Here is a 22,289-nt window from a genome sequence, read left to right on the forward strand (position 1 = left end):
TCAAAGAGCAAACATATAATGGTAAAATACCAACATCAGACATGGTCACTGATTCTCTTACAAAAAGGATCCCTGAGGATTTGTTTTCAAAGCATGTTGCTCGCATGAGATTAAGGTATCTTTGATTATAATGGAAATCCTTGAAGGAAAAACCGTAATCTTCTATGGGAAGCCCACATTAGTGCGAGCAAGGCCGGCAGATTCATGGCCAAGTGAAAGATGTTGGAGTGTGTGGCCATGATCCGCACACTTCGGCATATCCACAAATAGGGCCCCATTCGTGGATATGCATGTGTTATTTTTAAATTTGTTTTTTAAATTAAATTTTATTTTCAACAGATTTCAGTTTTGGCTCGTTCTTAATATCTCTTATTGTGCTTATATGCAATAGCTGAGCCTGAGGAAAACCGAGAGAGAAATTATAAATAGTCATGCTCAGCCAAATGTTAAGTAGGAAAAAATTCTAAGCAACTCTTACTCTGAGGAGCAGCCCATTCGTGGACTCCCCTTTCAGCTTTTGGTTCGGCCACAATGCCCAGTATCCGATTAGTTTGTATACCTAAGAGACAAGTAGGGATGTAAATGGACGGGACACACCCAAATACCATATTTGACTAATCGGATGTTGGCTAAACATATTCAAACTGGATGGTGAAAGCTCATACCAAGTCCCCGTTTTTTACATGTAAACAGATTCGGATATTTATCGGATTGGGTAGCACAGAATCAAACCATATCTGCATCCGATATGATGTTGGCTTACCGAATACAACTAAATTGGATCCAATTGGATCGGATATGGGATAAAATCCGATTCATTGACATCCCTAATTTAGAGAGGGAGGAGAGAGCAAATAAGGGAATTCAGGAGGGTATTTATGTAATTAACTTGTACGAAGCAAGAACGAAAACCCTTTCCTTTCTTCTCCCGTTTTCACAGAGAGAGAGCGAGCGAGCGAGAGAGTCTTCTTCCCCAAGGCAATTAGGGTTAAGGTTTCCTCTCCCCCCTCATACGAAGAGCGCCCAAGAACGCAATCCCCATCGATAGCTTCTCTTTCGATCAGGTATTGTTTCTCTCTAGCTGGATCCTTTTTTCGTTCCCCCCATCGTTTTAAATATCAACTTGTAGGCAAAAATTTTGGCACTTGTTTTATATTGCTCGGATTTTGTCTGCAACTGTTTGGAATGAAGGATATGTAGAAATCGTAGTCCGAGAGAGCCATAGAGTCTTTTTCTCGATTTTTCCGACTCCCCAATTGTCTGACTTTCGTAAATTATCGGATAATCATGGGAAATTCCTTGTTTGATCTGTATTTTATTAGTTGCAGCTCGTTTATAGTGAATTAGTAGTTTAGGCATGTTTTTTGTAAGAACTCCATCTACACTGGCGAGTCGTGAAAAACAGGGGTTCTAGTTTTAATCGTTTCCGTGTTATTTTGGTTTATTATTTTTTCTCGTGCATGGGAATTTGGTTTTTGGGATGGGATGGTGGAAAGGCGGACTCAGAAATTTGGTTGGGTTTCATTTTGGTTTAGGTGTTCGCAATGGCCAGCGCGAACCCCGGTGGTCGGAACAACGTCCGAATCGTTGTCGTCGGGGATCGCGGTACCGGGAAATCCAACTTGATAATCGCAGTGGCGACAGAGTCTTTCTCCCCATCTGTTCAGCCGGTTGTGCCGCCCACGCGTCTGCCCGTGGATTATTACCCCGACAAAGTGCCCCTCACGATAGTTGATACTTCATCCAGGTGAGTCTGCATTCAAAGTTTCATTATCAGGCGTTTTGATTTGATTCATGTTCCTTTTCTTCTGTTGATTGTTCATTGTTCATGTTTGGGCCTTGTGAATCTTTTTGTTTCATTCCATGCGATTTATCTGATCCACGATGGTGCAAACTTTCTTAATTTGTCTGGATTTGAGTTTTAGGCATTCATCTTTAATCAACCATGGAATTTATCCGGCCCTCGATGGTGCAAAATTTCTTAAATTGCATGGCTTTGAGTTTTAGGCATTCATCTTTAATAAATCATATTATTTTTTTCCCTTTTTTCAGACCGGAAGATAGGAACAAGGTTGCGGCAGAATGCAAGCTTGCAGATGCAGTCGTGTTAACTTATGCATGTGACCGGCCGGACACTCTCGACCGGTTGTCCACCTTTTGGCTCCCTGAACTTCGTAGATTGGAGGTTGGTCAATTACTATTCCTGATACTGGTTTTTCTTTGCTATCTGCCTTGCTGAATTGGCCTTTCATCGTCCTTCCATTGTTTATACATACTTCTTTATCCTGATGCACGGGGCACAGGTGAAGGTTCCTGTCATCGTTGTTGGCTGTAAATTGGATCTGCGGGACGAGCAGCAGCCCAGCCTTGAACAAGTAATGTCCCCGATCATGCAGCAGTTTCGGGAGATCGAGACTTGCATAGAATGTTCATCTGTAAAGCAGATCCAGGTATGGCTTGATTTTGGCCACTCCACATTTGCTGCATAAGCGATATCTGCATGATTCAAAGACTACTTTTGGCCACTTGATTATAGGTTACATTGCAGTAAGGGGTTTATACTCATGCTTAGCATATTTGCTTACAAGAATGATACATTACATATCTGATATCTCTCTACATATATGAAAAGGTGGCTTTTGTGGTTTTCAATGAGATATTTTTAAGCTTTGCATTGCAGAAGTAGGCATCAAAGTAATTTCTACAATAAGTTTGGAGGCACTTTGAACAATATTTCGATTCAAATATAGTTAATACAAGATGACAAAGTTTAAAAAATTGTGCAATACAATAAAAATTTCTAGATGTAACTTATTTTATGGAAAATAGGTGTCTGGCCAAATTACACAACTATCTCTTTTCTAAATCTTTAATGTAATAATATTGACCATCAACTACTTGACATTGCTTGAGTGGGACAAGATGATTTTTATACTATTTGTCACAACCTTAGCTATAGTGTGATGGAGGCTCTAGATTTAGATAGGAAAGAATGTATGTGGTCTGAATAAGGCTTGATGATGATGTCCATAACCATGAGTAGGGAATCAGGATGTGAGGCTGATGCCAGTTTGGGTGCATTCTTTCTCTCTCAATGACGAAATGGGCCTTCTTACTCGAAATGATTGCTGAGCTAAAGCATTGATCATCTGAATGTAAAAGATAGAACTAATACATGTGCAAAGCTGGTTGACATAATGTTGCATCTGGCGAAGTTGCTGGGGTTGTATGTATGAAGAAATTTGGGAACTCTTTTGTGAGAGTTGGCTTTACATGAAAGAACAAACTGTAGCATATGGAGTTTAGGCAAAACTCATAAGCCAATTTAGCATATAATAAACTGAAAAACAAATAGAGCAAATGTGAAACAAGAAGACAAAGAAAAAGAAAAAGAAAAAGAAAAAGAATACCCACAAAAATAATTGACAAGCAATGAAACAGTGGTGCTTTTGTAGGATTTTTTCCACATTGAATGTTTTTTATTAGATGGTTTCAATAGTTTTGTGATTTAATTTCAACCTTTTGGCTTTTGAGGAGTTGAAACTGGAGTCAGGACTAACCAACAAGAATAACATTGAGCTGTGGGTTAATTTTAGTTTTTCAAGATATTTTATCTACTGATTTGTCTATTTCCAAATTGATGGACACCTAACTTTATTTGGCAGCTTTGTGCAACTTAAAAGTTGACTTCATGGTTTTTGTACATATTCTGATATTCATGGTCTAGTTTAAAAGTAGATTGTACTTGCTGTTTCCCCCTCTTTTGAGGGGGGCTAAATGAGATTCTGGCGGTAGACTCTTCCTTATGTTCTCTTTTTCTTTTTTGTGGATCCAAACGAACATCTTTGGGAGTTAGGTCTTCTTGTAACTGCCTTTTGGATTATTTCGATGCTATTATTGAATACTGGATAGAACTTAAATTGGTGTGTTCGTCTGGTCAGGGATAGTGAAATGATTGGAAAAACTTAAGCCAGTTATTTGATATTGGATATGTTGATGTTCTCTGTCTTTTGAAGATTCGTGGTGGCTATAATGGTGAAATACTCCTGTATGAAGCTAAGATAGAGATTAAAAATGTTTTTTATACCTGACCATGCTTGGCCTTTGGGAAAGGCACATGCTGCAGTTCATGGAATTTAGCATTGAGGATTTATAAGTAACACATTTCATGCTAAAGAAATTTATGAAGTCATATCCATAATATTACTTCTAAGCTTTTTAGCTTGTAATTCGTCTTATTATGACTGTTTTTCTAAATGGAAGCATTTGCATGTTACTGATGTGTTACATCAGGACAGGACACTCTAATACTGGTATTGTGTTGAAAATCTCATTATTCTGTGCTGTTTGAACTTTGAACTCTTGTTTGAGTTGCCAGACATCATCCTTTTGTGGAATTTATGGAATTGAGCTTCAATACTAGGTACTAGGTGCAATTTATTTTCATTATGATGGTCCATTAACTTTTGTTGTTATGTATAAATTGTGTATTCTGATGCTTATTTTTTGGGAAATGGTTGGCCCAAAACTTCACTCCAGCACTAAAGAAATGCTTAAGTCTTGTGCATTTTACAGGTGCCTGAGGTCTTCTATTATGCTCAGAAGGCAGTACTTCATCCAACAGGTCCTCTATTTGATCAAGAAACACAGACCTTAAAGCCTCGATGTGTCAGGGCCTTGAAGCGTATATTCATTCTTTGTGATCATGACAAAGATGGTGCTTTAAGTGATCAGGAGTTGAATGATTTTCAGGTGCCTAAAACTTCTGCTCTAACAGTGGCTTCTGATTTATGATTGATTTCCGGAAATTTTGCTCTAATTTGAATGTTGCTTAGTCAGCACAAATGAAGCTAGCCATCTGTTTGCAGGTTAAGTGTTTCAATGCTCCACTGCAACCGAGTGAAATAATGGGTGTCAAGAAAGTTGTCCAAGATAAGCTTCCTGAAGGGGTTAGTGACCTTGGTCTCACATTGACTGGGTTCCTTTTCCTCCATGCACTATTTATTGAAAAGGGGCGGCTGGAAACGACTTGGACTGTTCTGAGGAAATTTGATTATGACAATGATATCAAGCTTAGGGATGATGTTCTTCCAATTGCACAATTCAGGCGGGCCCCTGATCAGGTATAACTCTTGTCATTTTATTGTTTTCTATTTATTAGCCATTGAACTTCCTTTACATTGTAACCCCTGAAAACAAATCCATCTTGGGTTTTAGTTAGGGAGTTGTTAGAAGGCCCATTCAACTTTTTATAAAAAAAAATGGGCACCTTGATTTTAGACTAATGAAAATGCCCAATTTTGCTAAAAAAGGGCAACCGTGTAAAAAAAGATTATTTTGCTCTATATCAAACTGTGCCATGCCATTTCGCCTTTACTAGTCTTCAGATACCTTTAACCCTTTATTGTACTTTTTTAATGTTTGCTTCTTTTATGCCCTCACACTCCTTCATTTCTCATTTTACTCATAGTTGTATATGGGAACTTTTAGCTTAGTACAACACAAGGCCACCCTTGGTGGCCTTGTTAGTAATACTGGCAAAACTATGGGACTCTTATGGTCAGTAATAGTATTGTCCATAATTGGAGTCATTATCTGCGAATTATTCATCTTCCTTCTCTTATGGCTATTCAAGTTAGTAATCTCGTGGATTCTTCAAGTTCTTCACCTTGATCATGATAACTACAAGATTTCACAACTCCTATGATGATTTGGAGAGAGAACCCACTATTAGCCTCTGTTGGAAGGGATGAACCACCAATTAAAAAGAAACTTTGGGGAAAATGTCATTTCCGCATCCTGCTAATAAGAATTGCAACAAAAGATGGAGAATGGATATTGATTTTTGATTTACCCCATCAAAAGCTTAGGTAGGTGGGGGCATTAGATTAAAAGTGAGGTGCCTTCTTCAGTTTTGATGAAAAGCCAGATGGGTGTTTGAAAATTTTCTATTTATTGAGATCCCTAAACCATCAGTGAAAATTAGTTTAGTATACGTAAGATACAACATTCCAGCTCCTGAGACTTGTTGATAGTTTTCACTGAGTTTTTCCTGGAATGGGCTTGTGTCAGAGATATCCATCTTCTCTATGTGAACATTACTTAGATATGTGTAATTTAGGGCTTTCTCAAGTCCACTTGAACTGCTTATATTATGAAATTTGCACGGTATCTACCTTCAGAAATTGTGGTAGAGTTGCATCAATGAACTTATCTTTTCCAGCACATGGTAGAAATTGTGGTAGGTTAAATAATAAATAATAAACTATTTCCTATATTTTCTTTAAAATATAACATGCGTATTCATTTTTTGCTATGTCACATGGATACAGCCATTTGTATGAAGTTTTCAATATAGTATATAAGGGGACATGATACGGGAACCAAAATAGAGTATCCTTGTGACAGATTTTTTGTTAAACTCAGTGGTCCTTTAGGCATTTCTAAATTTGCTTTTTATTATAAGAACATTTACATTCGTATGTGTTTCTAAGCACACATTTACATAGGAACATGCAATTACAAACAAGTTGAGGCATGTGTGGATGCATTATCATGGAAACTAACTTTTATACTTACAAATCTGTATTGCTTATTTTGTGTTGCAGAGCGTCGAACTGTCAAGCGATGCTTTAGATTTCCTCAAAAGGATCTTTTCAATGTTTGATGTGGACTGTGTATATCTCTTTGACCCACATACTCTTTTGGATGCTTAATTTTTATATTTGACATGCAAATTCTGTCGATTTTTATCATATCTGCTTTCAAGTATCTATTGCAATCAAGCCTTCAGCATGCTCAATTATGTTCTCTGATTCCCTAATCTTGGTTGTTTGCTTAGCCACTGCAATATGTTGTCTGCTTTTTCTGCTGCATTATTGTTTTTTATGTTATTAATAAGTATCCTGCTGCCCTTTTCAGAGTTTTTCTTTTTGCGCACTTGCTTCTGAACTTCCTTTTTTGACAGTTATTTTCTGTTATATACAGCCTTATATTACAAATTAAGAAGTTATATATTTTGTTGAGACTTCAAGTGAAAACGATTACCATCATTTATTGTTTTGTTACTCCCAAAAATGCAATGAAATTGCTTAGAATATTGGACATTTGGGATAATATTGTCAGTTAGTTTATTTTTCCTAAGGGTTGATCTCATGATTGCCAGGATGGGGCATTGCGGCCATCTGAACTTGAAGATCTGTTCTCAACTGCTCCTGAAAAGTAAGTTTCTTGTTTCTTTCTTTTTGGTGCATAATTTATGCAACTGCCTGTCAGTTTGCTCAGTGCATACTGTGTAAAAAGTAGCGAAGTCACATCCGTTCTTACGTTTCTATGACAGACATACTGCATACTGATTGTTGGTAGATTTTCCTGGAGGGGAAAATGCCATTTGCAGTTATCTCTATTTCTTGTTGCTGAATTAAATCTCTTCACAACAAAATTGGAAATCTTTGATTTTTTTTTCCAATTTTTATGTCCTCTCACAAATAGCTCCAATAAAAAAATTTACAACATTTTTGACTGGGAGTTTTCAGAGTTGTGTATATGCCAACATGATTCTGAATCTCTGATATGTTCTGAATGTCACTAAATTTGTGTTTATCATGGTGAATTATCACATTCTGTCACAGTAATATCACTAGCCCAAGGCTTGTACAAGATTTCCCTGTTGCAATTATTTCATATGCACTCACCCATAACAATATAACATGTCAATTTTTCTTGGTGACTATTTACATGTAGCATCACACTATAGGGCGTTAAAAGATTTTAACTGTTGGAATGCTCAAACTCTAGTTGTTTATGTGTGCCATCATGCCATATGCAAAACAACCATGTACTGCCCCCCGTTCATGCACACATGCATGGTGACCTAAATGCTTATCATCACCATTTGGAAGCCCACTTAGGTCTTGGTTCTCATCATAATCTCCATTATCATGAACGCTCTCTCTTGGTCTCTCTTCCTCCCCCCTTCTTTCACCATCATTTTTACCATCACCATGACATTGTCAAGAGATCTCATTGTCTGTCATCATAAGCATCATATATGTTATTGTTTTTTTTGTTGCTGTAATCATCATTATGATCGCTAAAGAGTCTGTCTTGGAGAGGAAGGTAGGAATGGGGTCGTTTCTTGCTGCTGGTTAAGTTAAAAAATTATGAGGGTTTATTTCGAATTTGGCTTCAATGTACTTCAAGCTACTATTAAGGATGTCAATCAATGTTGTGAAAAGCGTTGAGGCGTAGCGAGGCGCTCCACCAAAAACTGAGGCGAGGCGTAAAGCGTAAGCCTCAATTTTTTTTTTAAAACTTAAAAAAACTAAAAAAAACTAAAAAAAATATCTAAAAATACAAATAAATAAAAAATGTTTTATTGATGAAGCAACAACCAATAACAAATCGAAAATCTTAAATAGATACTAAAAAATATGAGATTAACATGTAAAAGTAACTGAGAAACTGATTATATAATTGAGAAAGTAATTATATAACTTAGAAACAAATTATATAGCTGTGAAAAAAACTGCACAGCATAACAGGATTAAAAAAAAACTATAAAAGAGTAATTAAAAAACTGATTATATAACTGAGAAACTAATTATATAATTGAGAAACTAATTATATAACTTAGAAACAAATTATATAGCTTTGAAAAAAACTACATAGCATAACAGGATTAACTGAGAAATCTCCTCCTCCTCCTCTTTCTCCTTCTTCTTCTATAGTACTATAGTACCATTTGATTGTGGTAGTTTTCCTTATTGTTGGTCTCTCTCTCACTTTGATAACCAGTTTTCCTTGTTTGTTGGCATTCATAGCTTTTCTTTTTTGTACTACAGCCCCTGGAGTGGAAGTGTCTACAAAGATGCCATTGAGAAGAATGCAATTGGTGGTTTAACATTAAATGGCTTTTTGTCACAGGTATGATTGATATGCTCGTGGATTCAACTGAATTTGATTCATCATGTGAAAACATCTTATCTTAGATTCCTTCTTTTGCGCTGCCAGAACAGTGACTGTAAGTACCCCAGGTCTCTGATCCTGGGGGTGGTTTCTCCGTGTAAATATAAAAAAAACACTGGAGGGGCTTTTTTGGTTGTATCTCTGGGGATTATTATGGTTTTATATTCTTGAACTGGACTTGTTTGAATTATTAGTCCCCTATTATCTCCTGAGCTATGATATCGGGACACACCATTTCATCCTCCTTATCCATGTCGACACAGGGGCAGGTACCTGGACACATCATCTCAGTTCTATAAAATATTTATGTGATAAATTATGTTAAATTAATTTATGAATTTGATTCTTTGAATTTATTTTGTATTTATGTGATTTTTAATATATATATATATATATATATATATATATATATATATAAACGTGGCCCGTACCCACATTTTTTGGAATTGCCGTGTCGCACCCTCACCCAGGTAACATAGCTCCTGAATTTTTTGTGTGAACAAACAGATTATTGTCTTCAATCATTTATTGTATCTGCGATACAACTCATTGAACTTGTAGGTATCTCTGTTATGAATGTATCTTCTCATGGATAGCTTGATTTGGTCATTTATGGGCTTGTTCAAGCTTCAGAGCTTGCTTCTTGCCTGAGGTTTTAATGTCAAAAGACTCAAAGCTGTTCTCTTGTAGGCTTTTAGCTGTTTGATTGTCTTGCTTTGTTTCATGGTCCTAGTTATGTATTAAAAGATTAGTTTTCATTATGTTTCTGTCATAAAGTATCTTATGTTGTGTTCATGAGTTTGTGATTAAGGAGAGGGAGGAAAAATGAAATGACAGAAAAGCTTCTTCATTAGTTGAGAACACTAATGTTCAACCCGATAGACAGCTGAAAGTTATATCCATATTACAATGAATTGAAGTGATGAGTTAAATACCAAGCTCTAGGCCATATATAATGGATTGGAAAGTGTGAATGTCTTTATACATCATGTGTTTCAAACAGTGTTGTGAAAAGCATTGAGGCGTAGCGAGGTACTCCACCAAAAACTGAGGCGAGGCGTAAGCCTCAATTTTTTTTTTTGAAAATTATAAAAAAGTTATAAAAAAATGCTTTATTGATGAAGCAACAACTAATAAAAAATAGAAAATCTCAAATAAGTACTAAAAAAAATGAGATTAACATATAAAAGTAACTAAGAAACTGATTACATAAATGAAAAACTAATTATATAACTGATTTGTTTTTTGAAAACTTTAAAAAAATTATAAAAAATATCTAAAAATACAAATAAATAAAAAACTTCTTCTTCTTCTTCTTCACGCCTGGCTCCTCAGGCTGGTGCCTTGAGGTGCAAAGGGCCTTGCCTCAAGGCGCATTTTTAATAACACTGGTTTCAAACATGTCAAGTAATTCTCAGAGCAATCGTTATGTGGATTGGTTGAGGATCACTCATGAGTTAGACTCACCACATAAATGACATGCACACTATTAGACTTGAAAATGGTAGGTTATGCTTCTAACTAACTATTGATAAACTATGGGATGACTGAGCAACTTTGCTTCAGTAAATGAAAATTAGAATTAATTGCAATCTATTTATCAACATGTTTAGCACCAGTTGCTTGGTAAGCATGAGCAACCAAATAAGTGGCATGTTTATATTAAGAATATGCATCCCTTTTCAATGAGCAACTTTCAAGCCTTTGCTTCATGCTTTTTATTTCTTAGGCACTATCCGATGTAGCAATTATGCAATCTATCTAAAGCAGAAGTAAACAATATCTTTTGAGGTGAATTATGCAATCTATATAAAGCAGAAGTAAACAATATCTTTTGAGGTGGTATAACTAGAAACATACAAAGACAGTTGATGGTAACTTTGTCTTGAGCCAAATAATTTAATTGTTGAACAATTTCTCAAGCCAAGCTCAAGGAGCCTTCTCTTTTGATTTTTATTCTGTTTTTAAGCTGACTTCTCATAAGCTTTGTACTGATGCTTCATATTTTTCTTAATGAAACTCTTACATACTTCCTCAAAGAACAAAAATCTTATACCTCATGCAGTTTTATGTGTAAGGCTTTATTTTTCTTTGGTTGGTTGAATGGCCTTCTTTTGTGCATTATATCTTTTTGGTTACAGAAACAATTTCTTTATTCCAAACTTATATGTTTCCGATGAATCTCTAACATGATCTTCATTTTGCAGTGGGCACTTATGACATTACTGGATCCAATCAATAGTCTGGCCAATTTAATATATATTGGATATGCTGGCGATCTATCATTGGCATTTCATGTAACAAGAAGAAGGCGGATAGATCGCAGGAAAAAGCAGACACAGAGAAATGTTTTCCAGTGTTTTGTATTTGGTCCAGAAAATGCTGGGAAATCTGCTTTGCTGAATGCATTTGTTGGGAGGTGAGATGGAGTTTGATCTCTTATGGGACTTTTAAATAAGTTGTGGTTGACTTAGTTCCTGCAAATGCTTGAAGTTTTCTATTATTTTCTGTCTTTTGCCACTTCCATATTTATGATCACTATCTGTGTCCTGACCACTTGCAAATATTTCAATTTCAGGCCATTTTCAGACAAATATATATCGACTGTTGAATCCCGATTTGCCACTAATATTGTTGAGCAAAATGGGGTGAGTTTACAGTGTCAATCTGTAAATTGATATGATGGTTTTGTCCTATTCGTATGATAATTCAAACGATGCATTGCATTTTTCAGTTTAATTTAAATGATATTTGATATTTTTTGTCATTTGATTCAGAATCCTGTAGATGTACATGATATGTTCATGTATCCCTTTTTTTCATGCCTGAAATGAAAGGTGTTCCTTTTTGCGTTAGCTGCAACTTGTGAATTGATCGAAAATATCCAAGTACTTAGGCTGCATATGTAATAAAAAATTTGGAGGTTGGTACGTTTTTTTTTTATGATTTTTTTTTCAATCTTTTCAGGCAATGAAAAAGACCCTTGTGTTGCGTGAGATTCCTGCTGATGGAGTCAGGAGCCTTCTGTCCAATAAGGAATCCTTGGCTGCTTGTGATGTTGCTGTGTTTATCTATGACAGGTACTTGTTATATGGTTCTTCATGCATTTGTTTTGCATGCATATGATGGCTCTTGTAAATGGTTTGGCAATTACAAATCTTGGCTTTCAACATGCTTTGCTTTGCACCTTTCAACAGTCTTGTACTGATTACTGAGGGTGACATGTTTTTAAATTTCCCTTTGTTCTTTTTTTATTGTTTATAACTTCTAATAAACAAAAAAATGAAAACTTGCAATTAGGTGTTGCGTTGGATGCCCAGTGTGTGTGAAATATTCTTTTTGCTTTTGGTTATGACTTTCTATAAATGGAGCATATTTTACATGGTATTTTCTAATTAACAATGTGGTTCATGAAACTATTTTTGCCACTCCAATTTTTTTGGCTATCATGTCACCTGCAGTTTTATACATCAGCTAGTTTTGAAATTCAAGGCTTTAATTTGGTAGCATTTTTTGCTGTAATCGAATCACATACACCACTCAAGATTTATTTATATTTCCTTAAGGACATGATTTATATATGTATTTTCTGTCATCATTAGTGAATTCCAAGTGCTAGTCCATGTATGCCAAATTTCTGAAGGAATTTTGGGTTAAAATAGCCTTCTTTTGTGAAATTATGGTAATTTAAAATGCGATTTTTCTTATAAATTTATCTGTATTTTGAAACATCAACCATTAGGCGAGTATATTACCTTAGGAGAGGTATCTTTTTCCCTCGGTGATTTATCATGATATTTTTTTCACATTTTATTGGGAAGTCCCAAAAATTAAAACATAAATATGTGAATAGTACAATAAACACTTTCCCTAATATTTTTATGATAAAAACATACATATTATAATAGGTTAAACATTTAAAATAACAATTCGAAAATCCTCTTTTTGTGATATTTTCAACATATCATTGATATATATATATATATATATATATATATATATATATATATATATATATATTTGATAGGCAAGCTGGGGTTGGGCAGACCCCTAGCAGTTCATTAATCAAATTGTAAATACAAATCTATTCTCAAGAGATAAATTCCCAACTGGGCATAGAATCATACCCAGTAGAAAACATGGATTGGTAACCTAACCAGACTAATAAAATTCACCACTGATTAGAAACCCACTCAGTAGTACAAAAGCCCAAATCCAAACCCAAAACATATTTCAAAGGACCTGAATTTTAATGAATGTTCTGGATCCAAGGCTGATGGATCCAAGATCCAAATTTTTTCTCCACAGCGCCTTCCTTCTGAATAATTTTCTTAGGACGTCCCACATTTTTAGTAGAGGGAGATAGAAAACCCTTCTTTAGCATAGAATCTTTGCTTCCTGATTTGTAAGACTCCTTGCTGGCCACGTTAGGGTCTACAAACCCTGCTTGAGATAAACCTTCCCTAATGAAGTCCCTTCTCAATGAAACCACATCCTCTTTCCTAACGTCCGCATTAGGATTAGCAATTTAGCACCATCATTAGGAAATTATTAACCTTACCAAGTGAACTGTCCATGTTACCAATTTGATCATCTTGAGGATTCCTAACACCCGTAAGAGTAGCCTCCAAGCCAAGTCAACCATGAGCATCCACCTTGGGAACCCCTGAATCTTCCAAAGTCACCACATCAGCAGTAAATCCATCAACCTCATTTATACTCACTAGCTTATCTTGATTTTGCAAATCTACCAAGCTGGCATCAAAATTTCCTGTAGAAAGGGTCTCATCGCGTTTAGCCACCTCAATTGAAGCCAAATTCTTGTCCAGGGCTCCCGGGAGCTTGACTCAAAATTGTTGATTTCATAAACCAAATTAGTAAATGCAGGTTGTGATGACCACTTAACATCATGAGTTATTCATACCCAACACTGGATCCAAAGACTTAGAATTGCTATCAATTCTAAAACGATAAAGTCCATTATTAAGAAGCTGATTTATTCTGGGGCTATTGTTGTTGCTCAACAATACTTTTGAGCATCATGACTTCGCTGTGGTTATACCATCTGTATGCAAAAAATGTTTGTCTTGAAAAAAATCGAGATTTTTTAGCAAAAAAAATATTTACATGGTATACTGCATAAATTATATGTCTTTTCTTACATGTAATTTATGCAGTATACAACAACAACAACTACGCCTTCATCCCAAAACAATTGGGGTCAGCGATATGAACCAAAAAAGAAATTCATTTTGGGTCTTCCACATGAATCCTTTTCCTCCAATCATTTCTATCCAATGCCATGTCCTCGGTGAGGTTCAAAGCATTCATATCCTTTCCTATCATCTCCATCCAAGTCTTCCTAGGCCTACCCCGACCTCTTTTAACTAATATATTTTCCCATTTCTCCAACCTTCTAACTGGAGCATCATTAGGCCTTCGCCGAATATGTCCAAACCACCGTAAACGATTCTCTCGCATCTTATTTTCAATGGGTGCAACACCTACCTTCTTACGTATCTCCTCGTTCCGAATCTTATCTTTTATTGTATTTCCACACATCCATCTAAGCATCCGCATCTTAGCTACACTCATTTTTTGAATATGATGTCTCTTGGCAGCCCAACATTCCGTACCATATAGTAAAGCGGGTCTAATAGTCGTCCTATAAAACTTTTTCTTCAACCGCAATGGCATTCTACGATCGCACAACACTCCAGTTGCACTTTTCCATTTCATCCACCCAACCTTTATCCTATGATTTACATCTCCATCAATTTCTCCATACTTTTGAATGATGGATCCCAAATATTTGAAATAATCATTCACCGGTATTTCTTGCTCACCAAGCTTCACTACACTCCCATCACTACTCTGTTGCTTACTAAACCAACATTCCATATATTCAGTCTTACTCTTACTCAACTTAAAACCTCTAGCTTCCAATGTCTGTCTCCATAATTCTAACTTAGCATAGGGGTGGCAATTTCTGACACGACCCGCCAACCTGACCCGCCAACCCAACCCGCCTCTTAGGCGGGTTCGGGTTGGGCTTAAGCCAACCCGTTTAATAAACGGGTCGACCCGCGTAACCCGTTTATTAAACAGGTTGGGTTCGGGTTGGGGGTATGCGAACCCGCCAACCCGGCTGACCCGTTTAATAAACGGGTTAGGCGGGTGGGTCAACCTGCCAACCCGACCCGCCAACCTGACCTGCCAACCTGACCTGCCAACCTGAAAACCCGTTTACCCGACCCAACCCATTTATTAAATGGGTTGGCGGGTCGTGTCGGGTTACCCGTTTATTAAACGGGTCGGGTTCGTGTTTGCCACAGCCGACCCGTTTAATAAACGGGTTGGGTTCGGGTTGAGGTATGCTGACCCGACCCGCCAACCCGACCCGATTGCCACCCCTAACTTAGCATTAACCCCCAGCTCTAGACTCATCAATCAAAACAATATCATCAACAAACAACATACACCACGGTACATTTTCTTGAATTGATCTCGTAAGCTCATCCATCACTATCGCAAATAGGAAAGGGCTTAAAGCAGATCCTTGATGTAACCCAACCGTTATCGGAAAATTGGTTGTCACCCCTCCACAAGTGCAGACTAACATTGCTAATGATATAAAAATCAAACAGACCATGATAATCATAAAAGACCATAAAAAAAATAAAGGTAAAGAATTATTCAACAAGTCTGTCTATGCATGCTTTCACAGAATTATTCAACAAAAATGAAGAGGGGAGAAAAAACGAAAGGAGAGGAAGAAGAGGTAGGAGGCGAGCTGAGTGGAAGAAGAAGAAGAACAGGGGAGAAGAGGAAAAAACAATGGGTAAAGAAGAGGCGAGGAAGAAAGAGAAGAGAAAAATGAAGAGGGGAGAAAGAAGAGAAAGGAAGAAGAGGGGGCAGAGCCTCTTCTTTTTCAATTTCTTTTTCTTCTGCTTCTTCCTTTTCTTCACTTGCTTCTTCCTCTTAGAGACGAGACACAAGAGAGAGGGAGAGTCAAAAAGCGAGTCGAGATGCAGAGAGAGAGAGGGAGAGGGAGAGGGAGAGGGAGAGGCGAGATGCAGATAGAGCGAGAGAGAGTCGGGCAGCGATAGAGGAGGGAGAGACGAGAGAGAGGGAGGATCGAGCAGCGAGAGTGGAGGGAGAGACGAGAGGAGTGAGAGAAAGATGAGGGGCTCGACCCTAATAAGGGTTCGGCTCGCCCCCAAATTTGGGTCAAATGGGGGCTTTGACCCCCATTTGACCTGAATTAAATGAGGCGTACGCCTCAAAGTAAGGTGTGCCTCGCCCTGAGGCGTGCACCTCAGCCTCTGTACGCTATGTTAGTGCGCCTCAAGGCACAGAGGGCCGTGCCTTTTGCGCCTTGAGGCACGTTTTGAACAACACTGCTGTGGAGTTTAAATCATAAAATTTGAAGTGGGGTCTTTGTGTTTGACGATTGTCAAATCTAAAAGTGCACTTTTGAAAAAAAAATGGTTGGTGTGTAATGTTTTGAATTTTTTTATAAATTTTACATTGCAACAATAAATTCAATTAATCAGGTTATTTTGTTTATTTATTTTGAATATGTAATTGATATTTGTCATGTGACCTAAAAAACACATTTAACTGCATCGTTTGCTGATATAAGTGGAACTAATGTTATTTTGATTTTGATATTGCACTCAGTTATGATGAAAGTTCATGGAAACGAGCTAATGACCTGCTTGTCGAGGTAGCTAGTTATGGGGAAGAGAGTGGCATTGAGATTCCTTCCCTCATTGTTGCTGCTAAGGATGATCTAGATCATTATCCAACATCTGTACAAGACTCAACTAGAGTATGCTCTTTTGATTAAATTGAGCTTGATATTTTATATTGAAAAAGGCTTCCATTCCATGTGTAATCAGCAAAGTTTGATCATGTTTGGCAAAATTCTTTTAATTTTCTTCCTTGTCAATAATTTTTTTTGTTTGATTAGTTTGTTACCAGTTTTATGAACTGTCTTGCTTCTTCTTCTGTTTCTTTTTTCTCAAAGAGCTACTTACAGGAAATATACACTTTTAAGCTGTGCAGTTGAATTTTTTTAGGTTTTGCTATCTTAGAATTCCTTATCCAGTACTGCACTCGTTGTAAATTAACTTGTATGCATTCAGCTAGTTGTACACTATGCTACTTGTCTGACAATGTGCAATGTTTATAAAATGCATATGTGGTGCACTGAGGAACCATGTCCTTGATCTTCTTTACTTTATTGAGCTGTGGTTGCAAGTCCTTTAGGTTCTGTTTTGTAGAGTTGCAATCCATTTATTTTATCCTTTATTTCTGAGTTTGACACAAGGTCGTATCATACTAAGGATATTTTGCAGTGTTTTTCGTACTCCTAGTTGTAATGGTTGTAATCTTGGTATTGTAGGTTAGCCAGGACATGGGAATAGAGGCACCTATAACCATCAGCGTGAAGTTAAGGGATATCAACAATGTATTCCACAAGATCATCAATGCTGCTCAGCACCCACATTTAAGCATTCCTGAAACTGAAGCTGGTCGAAACCGTAAGCAGTATCGCAAGATTATGAACCGCTCCCTCATTTTTGTTTCAGGTAACTGTTATGTCATTTGATAACTTTGGCAATTTTCTTTATATATGTATATATATATATATATATATATATATATATATATAGAGAGAGAGAGAGAGAGAGAGAGAGAGCTCTTGTATTTGTGGCTATCAATAGTACGATACTACTTTGGTTGAAATATTCTATTAAACCTTTTGTAGATCAAGCCTTGTATATGTGGTCATTAGTTTATTTAGTGAATGTATTCAGTTAAGAGATTTTTGTTGATGAAACATGTTTTCTTGTTGAGTTTGAAAATTAATGGTCCATATTTCACCAAAATTTTATTAATAAAAAGAAGACTTTTACATTGAAATAACTAGATCAAATTCATATTTCTTGGTGAACAAACCATGATAAACACAGTTTCAGGGTTGAATTAGTAAATAACATTTGCAGCTATGTCACATAGGTGCGGATGCGGGTGCAGCGATGCGGCACTTTAAAAACACTTGGGTGCGGGGGTGTGGGGATGATATATATATTGTAACAGTTTTAAGTTAGCATTACTGATGAAATAAAAATAATTATCATATCAGGAGCATAAACTAGCATGCTTGGGTTAAGTTGTGCTGAACCCAGCAACACTACTAAACCCAGGAGCATAAACTAGCAGACCTGGGTTCGGCAGAGGGTTTAGATTCTGTTGAACCCAGCAAACCTGGGTTCAGCAGAGCAGAACCCAAGGCCCTTGCCAAAATGAGAGAGAGAGAGAGAGAGAGAGGCGGTGGAAGGAGGAAGAGAAGGGAGGAGGAAGATTACCTGTCACCGCGGGTGCCGGTAGGAGGATGGTTGTGTTGCTGCCGTCGGTAGGAGGTGGAGGAGGAGGAGCGAAGGAAGGGTCGAGAATGGGGGGGGGGGGGTTGTGCAAAAGTGCCCTACCCCCCCCCCCCCCCCCTTTAAAACACGTTTTTTTTGGATCGAAATGGACTTGGTCATAGTTGACCGAGTCCATTTCTGGACACTTATAATCCTGGGTGCGGTTGACCGCACTCAGAAAAGTTTGACCTGTGCGGCTGATTTTTAAAATAGCCGCACTGGGTGCCGTCATGTCGACACGGGTGCGGCGACCCTTTAGAAGAGTCCATGTGACATAGATTTAAGGATATGACTTTCTACTAGATGGTAAAATACTATTGATACTACCAAATATAATGTGCACGAATTGTTACATGCTTCAAGTCATTATCTGATGCATGGTTGAATAGCAATTATATGTACATGAACAGTGCCCACATTTCTCTTGCTAGTAAAATGTGTCTTTTTAACTGCAAACCTCTTTCATTCTTCCAGCTGGGGCGGCAGTTGCGGTGGTTGGATTGGCTGCTTATAGGGTATATGCAGCACGCAAGCATTCATCTGGGTAGACTTTTCTTCGTCCCCAGCCACGGTGGTTTGGCATTTCATCATAATATAGAGGGGAACGATGGGGTAGGTGCCGTGAGAACTTTCCTTTCCTCTCTTGTGATTTGTGTTTGTTTTCCATGAACATAAAGTGTACAGAGCAGCTAGATATCTTTTGTATTGAGAGGCCAGGTAAGGTCTGGTTTGATTCCTGTCTTATGCTTGTGCTCACTTTTAGGTTATACTATCCTATCCCATGTTTAGCAGCCATCTCAGAGTGTGGCACATGGAAGGGATGTTTTCCATTATAAATGCATTCTTTTTCACATGTGCATCCATGATCCATGTTTAATTATTTTCTGCTGATCAATTTTCTAAGACTGGTCGGATAAATTATGATGCTTCGTTAGTCACTAAACACAACTTTCATAACTTCATGCATTTGGAAATGGGAGCTTCACATTCACCTGGCTCCTCTTTTCTTTTTTTGGTTTTGTTACACGAAGGAATCACAGCTGGGATCGGGGACCTGGCCACGTTGGTCTTAGTCTGCTGTACCAGCTGCTGTCTCAATGGGCATCGCTCCTCAACCCCCAGGAATACTTGCTTTGCCTGTGGAGCGGAGCTTCCATGCGAGGACTCGGACTCAGGTTAAGGGGAGACCTCCCTACCTATTCATGAACCTGAGACCACATGGGCAACCCCTTGGGGTCATTTCACCCAGCTCACTTGAACCACTCACAGTGGTGATGCGAGAGGAACCATTCTCTGTTTGGCATGATTGTGTCTTAATGATGTATAAGAAAATCTGGAGTGCTTCCATCTGGGTGAGCAACTTATCGGGTGTAGCTGAACTTCTGCCAGAATCCATTTCATTTACTGGGCGAGTATCCATTTAGCTATCCCTTCATGAATTCCGTTCTGGGCAGCGAATGACTGGTTCATTTTCTTTACCAAAATGCTGTAGGAAGTCTTTTTCTTTGTGTGTTTTCCATATGTGCTCCTGTCACTTGATTAAGATCGTGAGTGTGCTGTTTCCCCCACCTCCCCCTCCCCCTCCGCCCACATGAGGAACAGGGAAACTAGCCCTATGATCAGAGATCTAGTCACGCTGGAACCAACTGACTATGCCTGCCAGACCTACAGTCGCTGTCCCAACAGTGTAAACCCGTGGTGCAACCCTTGCCCCCAGAAGTTGCCTTGCTTTGAAAATAAGTGAATACTTTCCTCACCCGAGCCACTCCCTTCTGGATTTCTGTGTCCAGCGAGCCATTTTCTTTTTCTTTTCATGCAGTTTCACCAAATCTTCATCAAAGTTCTCCATTGCCCTCATGGAAAACGACGTTTATGCTTGCGATAAGAATATTTGTATCAAAATATTCAAATAGTGTTCGTAATGTATCATAACGTGCCTGAGTTGTGTCACCCATATCATTCACTGTGTTCAAATGACAGCATGCAAATACAACGTTGATTTTTGTGTGCTACTCTTCATCCAAGAGGGTAACAGAAGTTCTGCTAAGAATTTCACAGTTCCTCACGGTTGACGTTATAAACACTTTGTTGGAACATTTAGCATATTTTGCTCGATCAGTTTGATGGATTAATGCTATGTCTCACTGTCACAGGGACACGCCATTTTGGTGGTGTCCCTGGTGGCACGAGCTGACACATGGATGAACACTTCAGGTATGGATTATATGTTAATAATATTTTAATATTTTAAGGTATCATTTTAATAAAATGCATTTTAACATTAAAATATCAAAAATTAGTTTTTTATTGGTTAAAAATAAATTTTTATGTCCCTGTATCCTATTTTCCAAAAAAAAAAATCGAACTTGAGAGTTGAACCCATAGTGATAAAAGTTAAAAATGGCAAAATATTGGCAGTAAAAAAATTGTGAGAATTTGTTTTTTTTATAAATCTTGCAATTTTTTGGCAAAATATTGCCAATAAAAATAAATATACAATATAAAAAATTATAAGAAAATATAAAGAAAATATATTAAAAATAAAAACTACATGGTTTTTCATGATAAATAGCCGTTAAAAACATAAATATCCTGTTTAAATCATGATATTTATGTTTTTACAAAAAAAATCATGATATTGTGAAAATGTTATGAGAAATTGCCAATTTTAACTTGAAGGTAATTTCTCACGAAATTATCGCGGATATTTGTCACTACATCACGTTTCTTCATGCCCACGTGTCTTTGTGACATAGGATTAATGTTTCTTGGCATGTAGGTAGGGCAGGCAAGGAATGGCATCTGGGCTGAATCTAGTAATTTCAGATCCTAATATTTTCCAAAGGTGATCCTTGCCAATTATTCGGATTTGCCATAATCTAACTTTATAAAATGAGATCTGGTCGTATTCGGGATCTAATAATATCATATTCAAATCCTTATAGCAATCGATACATCAATGTCTAATATGAATTTTTAATAACTGAGGTTAGGCAGACCCCAACCAGATAACTCTTAAGCCCCATGTGATAGAGGGATTCGAACCTGGGCCTTCAGCTTGGCACGGAACTCCCCTTACCAAATGGGATACCACCTCGGTGGTTATTAGATCCATCTTTAGCATTAGAAAAAAAATTGTGGCACCAACATTGATCTTAATGTCTTCTCCAGAAAAAGCAAGGGGTTTGGCAGAGTGGGATGGGGCCTAGACCATTTGATGGGTAGTCTAGGTTCAAATCCCATGGGCATCACCATCTGCCTGAAGCTTGGTGACTCCCTGGAGCCGAGGGGTAACTCCTCGGAGTTTTAGGCTCACATGGACAGAGATTGTAAGTACGGCAGGTTGAGCCAGTGGGCCCTGTTTAGACGGGAGATGGAGGACATGAAACTGAGATGAAGGCACGGGATGGAGGTTAAAATCCAAACCCGTGCGGAGATGGAGGCAGAAATGGAGACCTTTTCCCCTGTCCCGCCCCCATTCACGGCCATCCATGAACATGATATTTTGGCCATATGCCTTTGGTTCCAATAATCATAATCTCAATCCAATTTGATAAATCTGGTTAAGGTTAAGGCTAGCCACATAGATTTGAAAAGGATAGACCCATATGATTACTGGCTCAAATGTCTAGGAAGGCATTAATATGTAAAAGTTTAAATTTTGTTAGCTCGATCCTTGTAATAACATTTGTGGTTTTCTTTTTCGTGGATATGCAAAGGTGGGCCCACATTTGCTGTCTTTTGGTCCCACTAGGGTTTGTCACAACTTTAAGCTTTCCAAAGTTAGAGTGCCACAAGGCCTGGCAGTTGCATCTACCGTACGGTCAAACTTCTATTTTATGCACCAAATTACCTAGATATCCTCACTAACTTTTATATGCTCAAGGT

At 37.6% G+C, this 22,289-nt stretch overlaps 1 protein-coding gene across 1 annotated transcript; it reads left to right on the forward strand.

Moving 5' to 3' along the window:
• Positions 1 to 935: 935 nt before the first annotated feature.
• On the forward strand, positions 936 to 19,260 carry LOC149820673 (mitochondrial Rho GTPase 1-like). Its single transcript, XM_089982079.1, has 15 exons — positions 936 to 1,064; positions 1,536 to 1,747; positions 2,053 to 2,185; positions 2,304 to 2,450; positions 4,576 to 4,752; positions 4,869 to 5,123; positions 6,609 to 6,677; positions 7,166 to 7,221; positions 8,844 to 8,925; positions 11,175 to 11,386; positions 11,546 to 11,615; positions 11,935 to 12,047; positions 16,651 to 16,801; positions 17,378 to 17,564; positions 18,876 to 19,260. Exons 2-15 carry the CDS (start codon positions 1,545 to 1,547, stop codon positions 18,947 to 18,949), a joined length of 1,929 nt encoding a protein of 642 aa, XP_089838205.1. The 5' UTR covers positions 936 to 1,064; positions 1,536 to 1,544; the 3' UTR covers positions 18,950 to 19,260.
• Positions 19,261 to 22,289: the final 3,029 nt, after the last annotated feature.

This window comes from Nuphar pumila, chromosome 12 (genome assembly GCF_984573655.1).
Source record: "Nuphar pumila chromosome 12, dmNupPumi1.hap1.1, whole genome shotgun sequence".
NCBI classification, from domain to species: domain Eukaryota; kingdom Viridiplantae; phylum Streptophyta; class Magnoliopsida; order Nymphaeales; family Nymphaeaceae; genus Nuphar; species Nuphar pumila.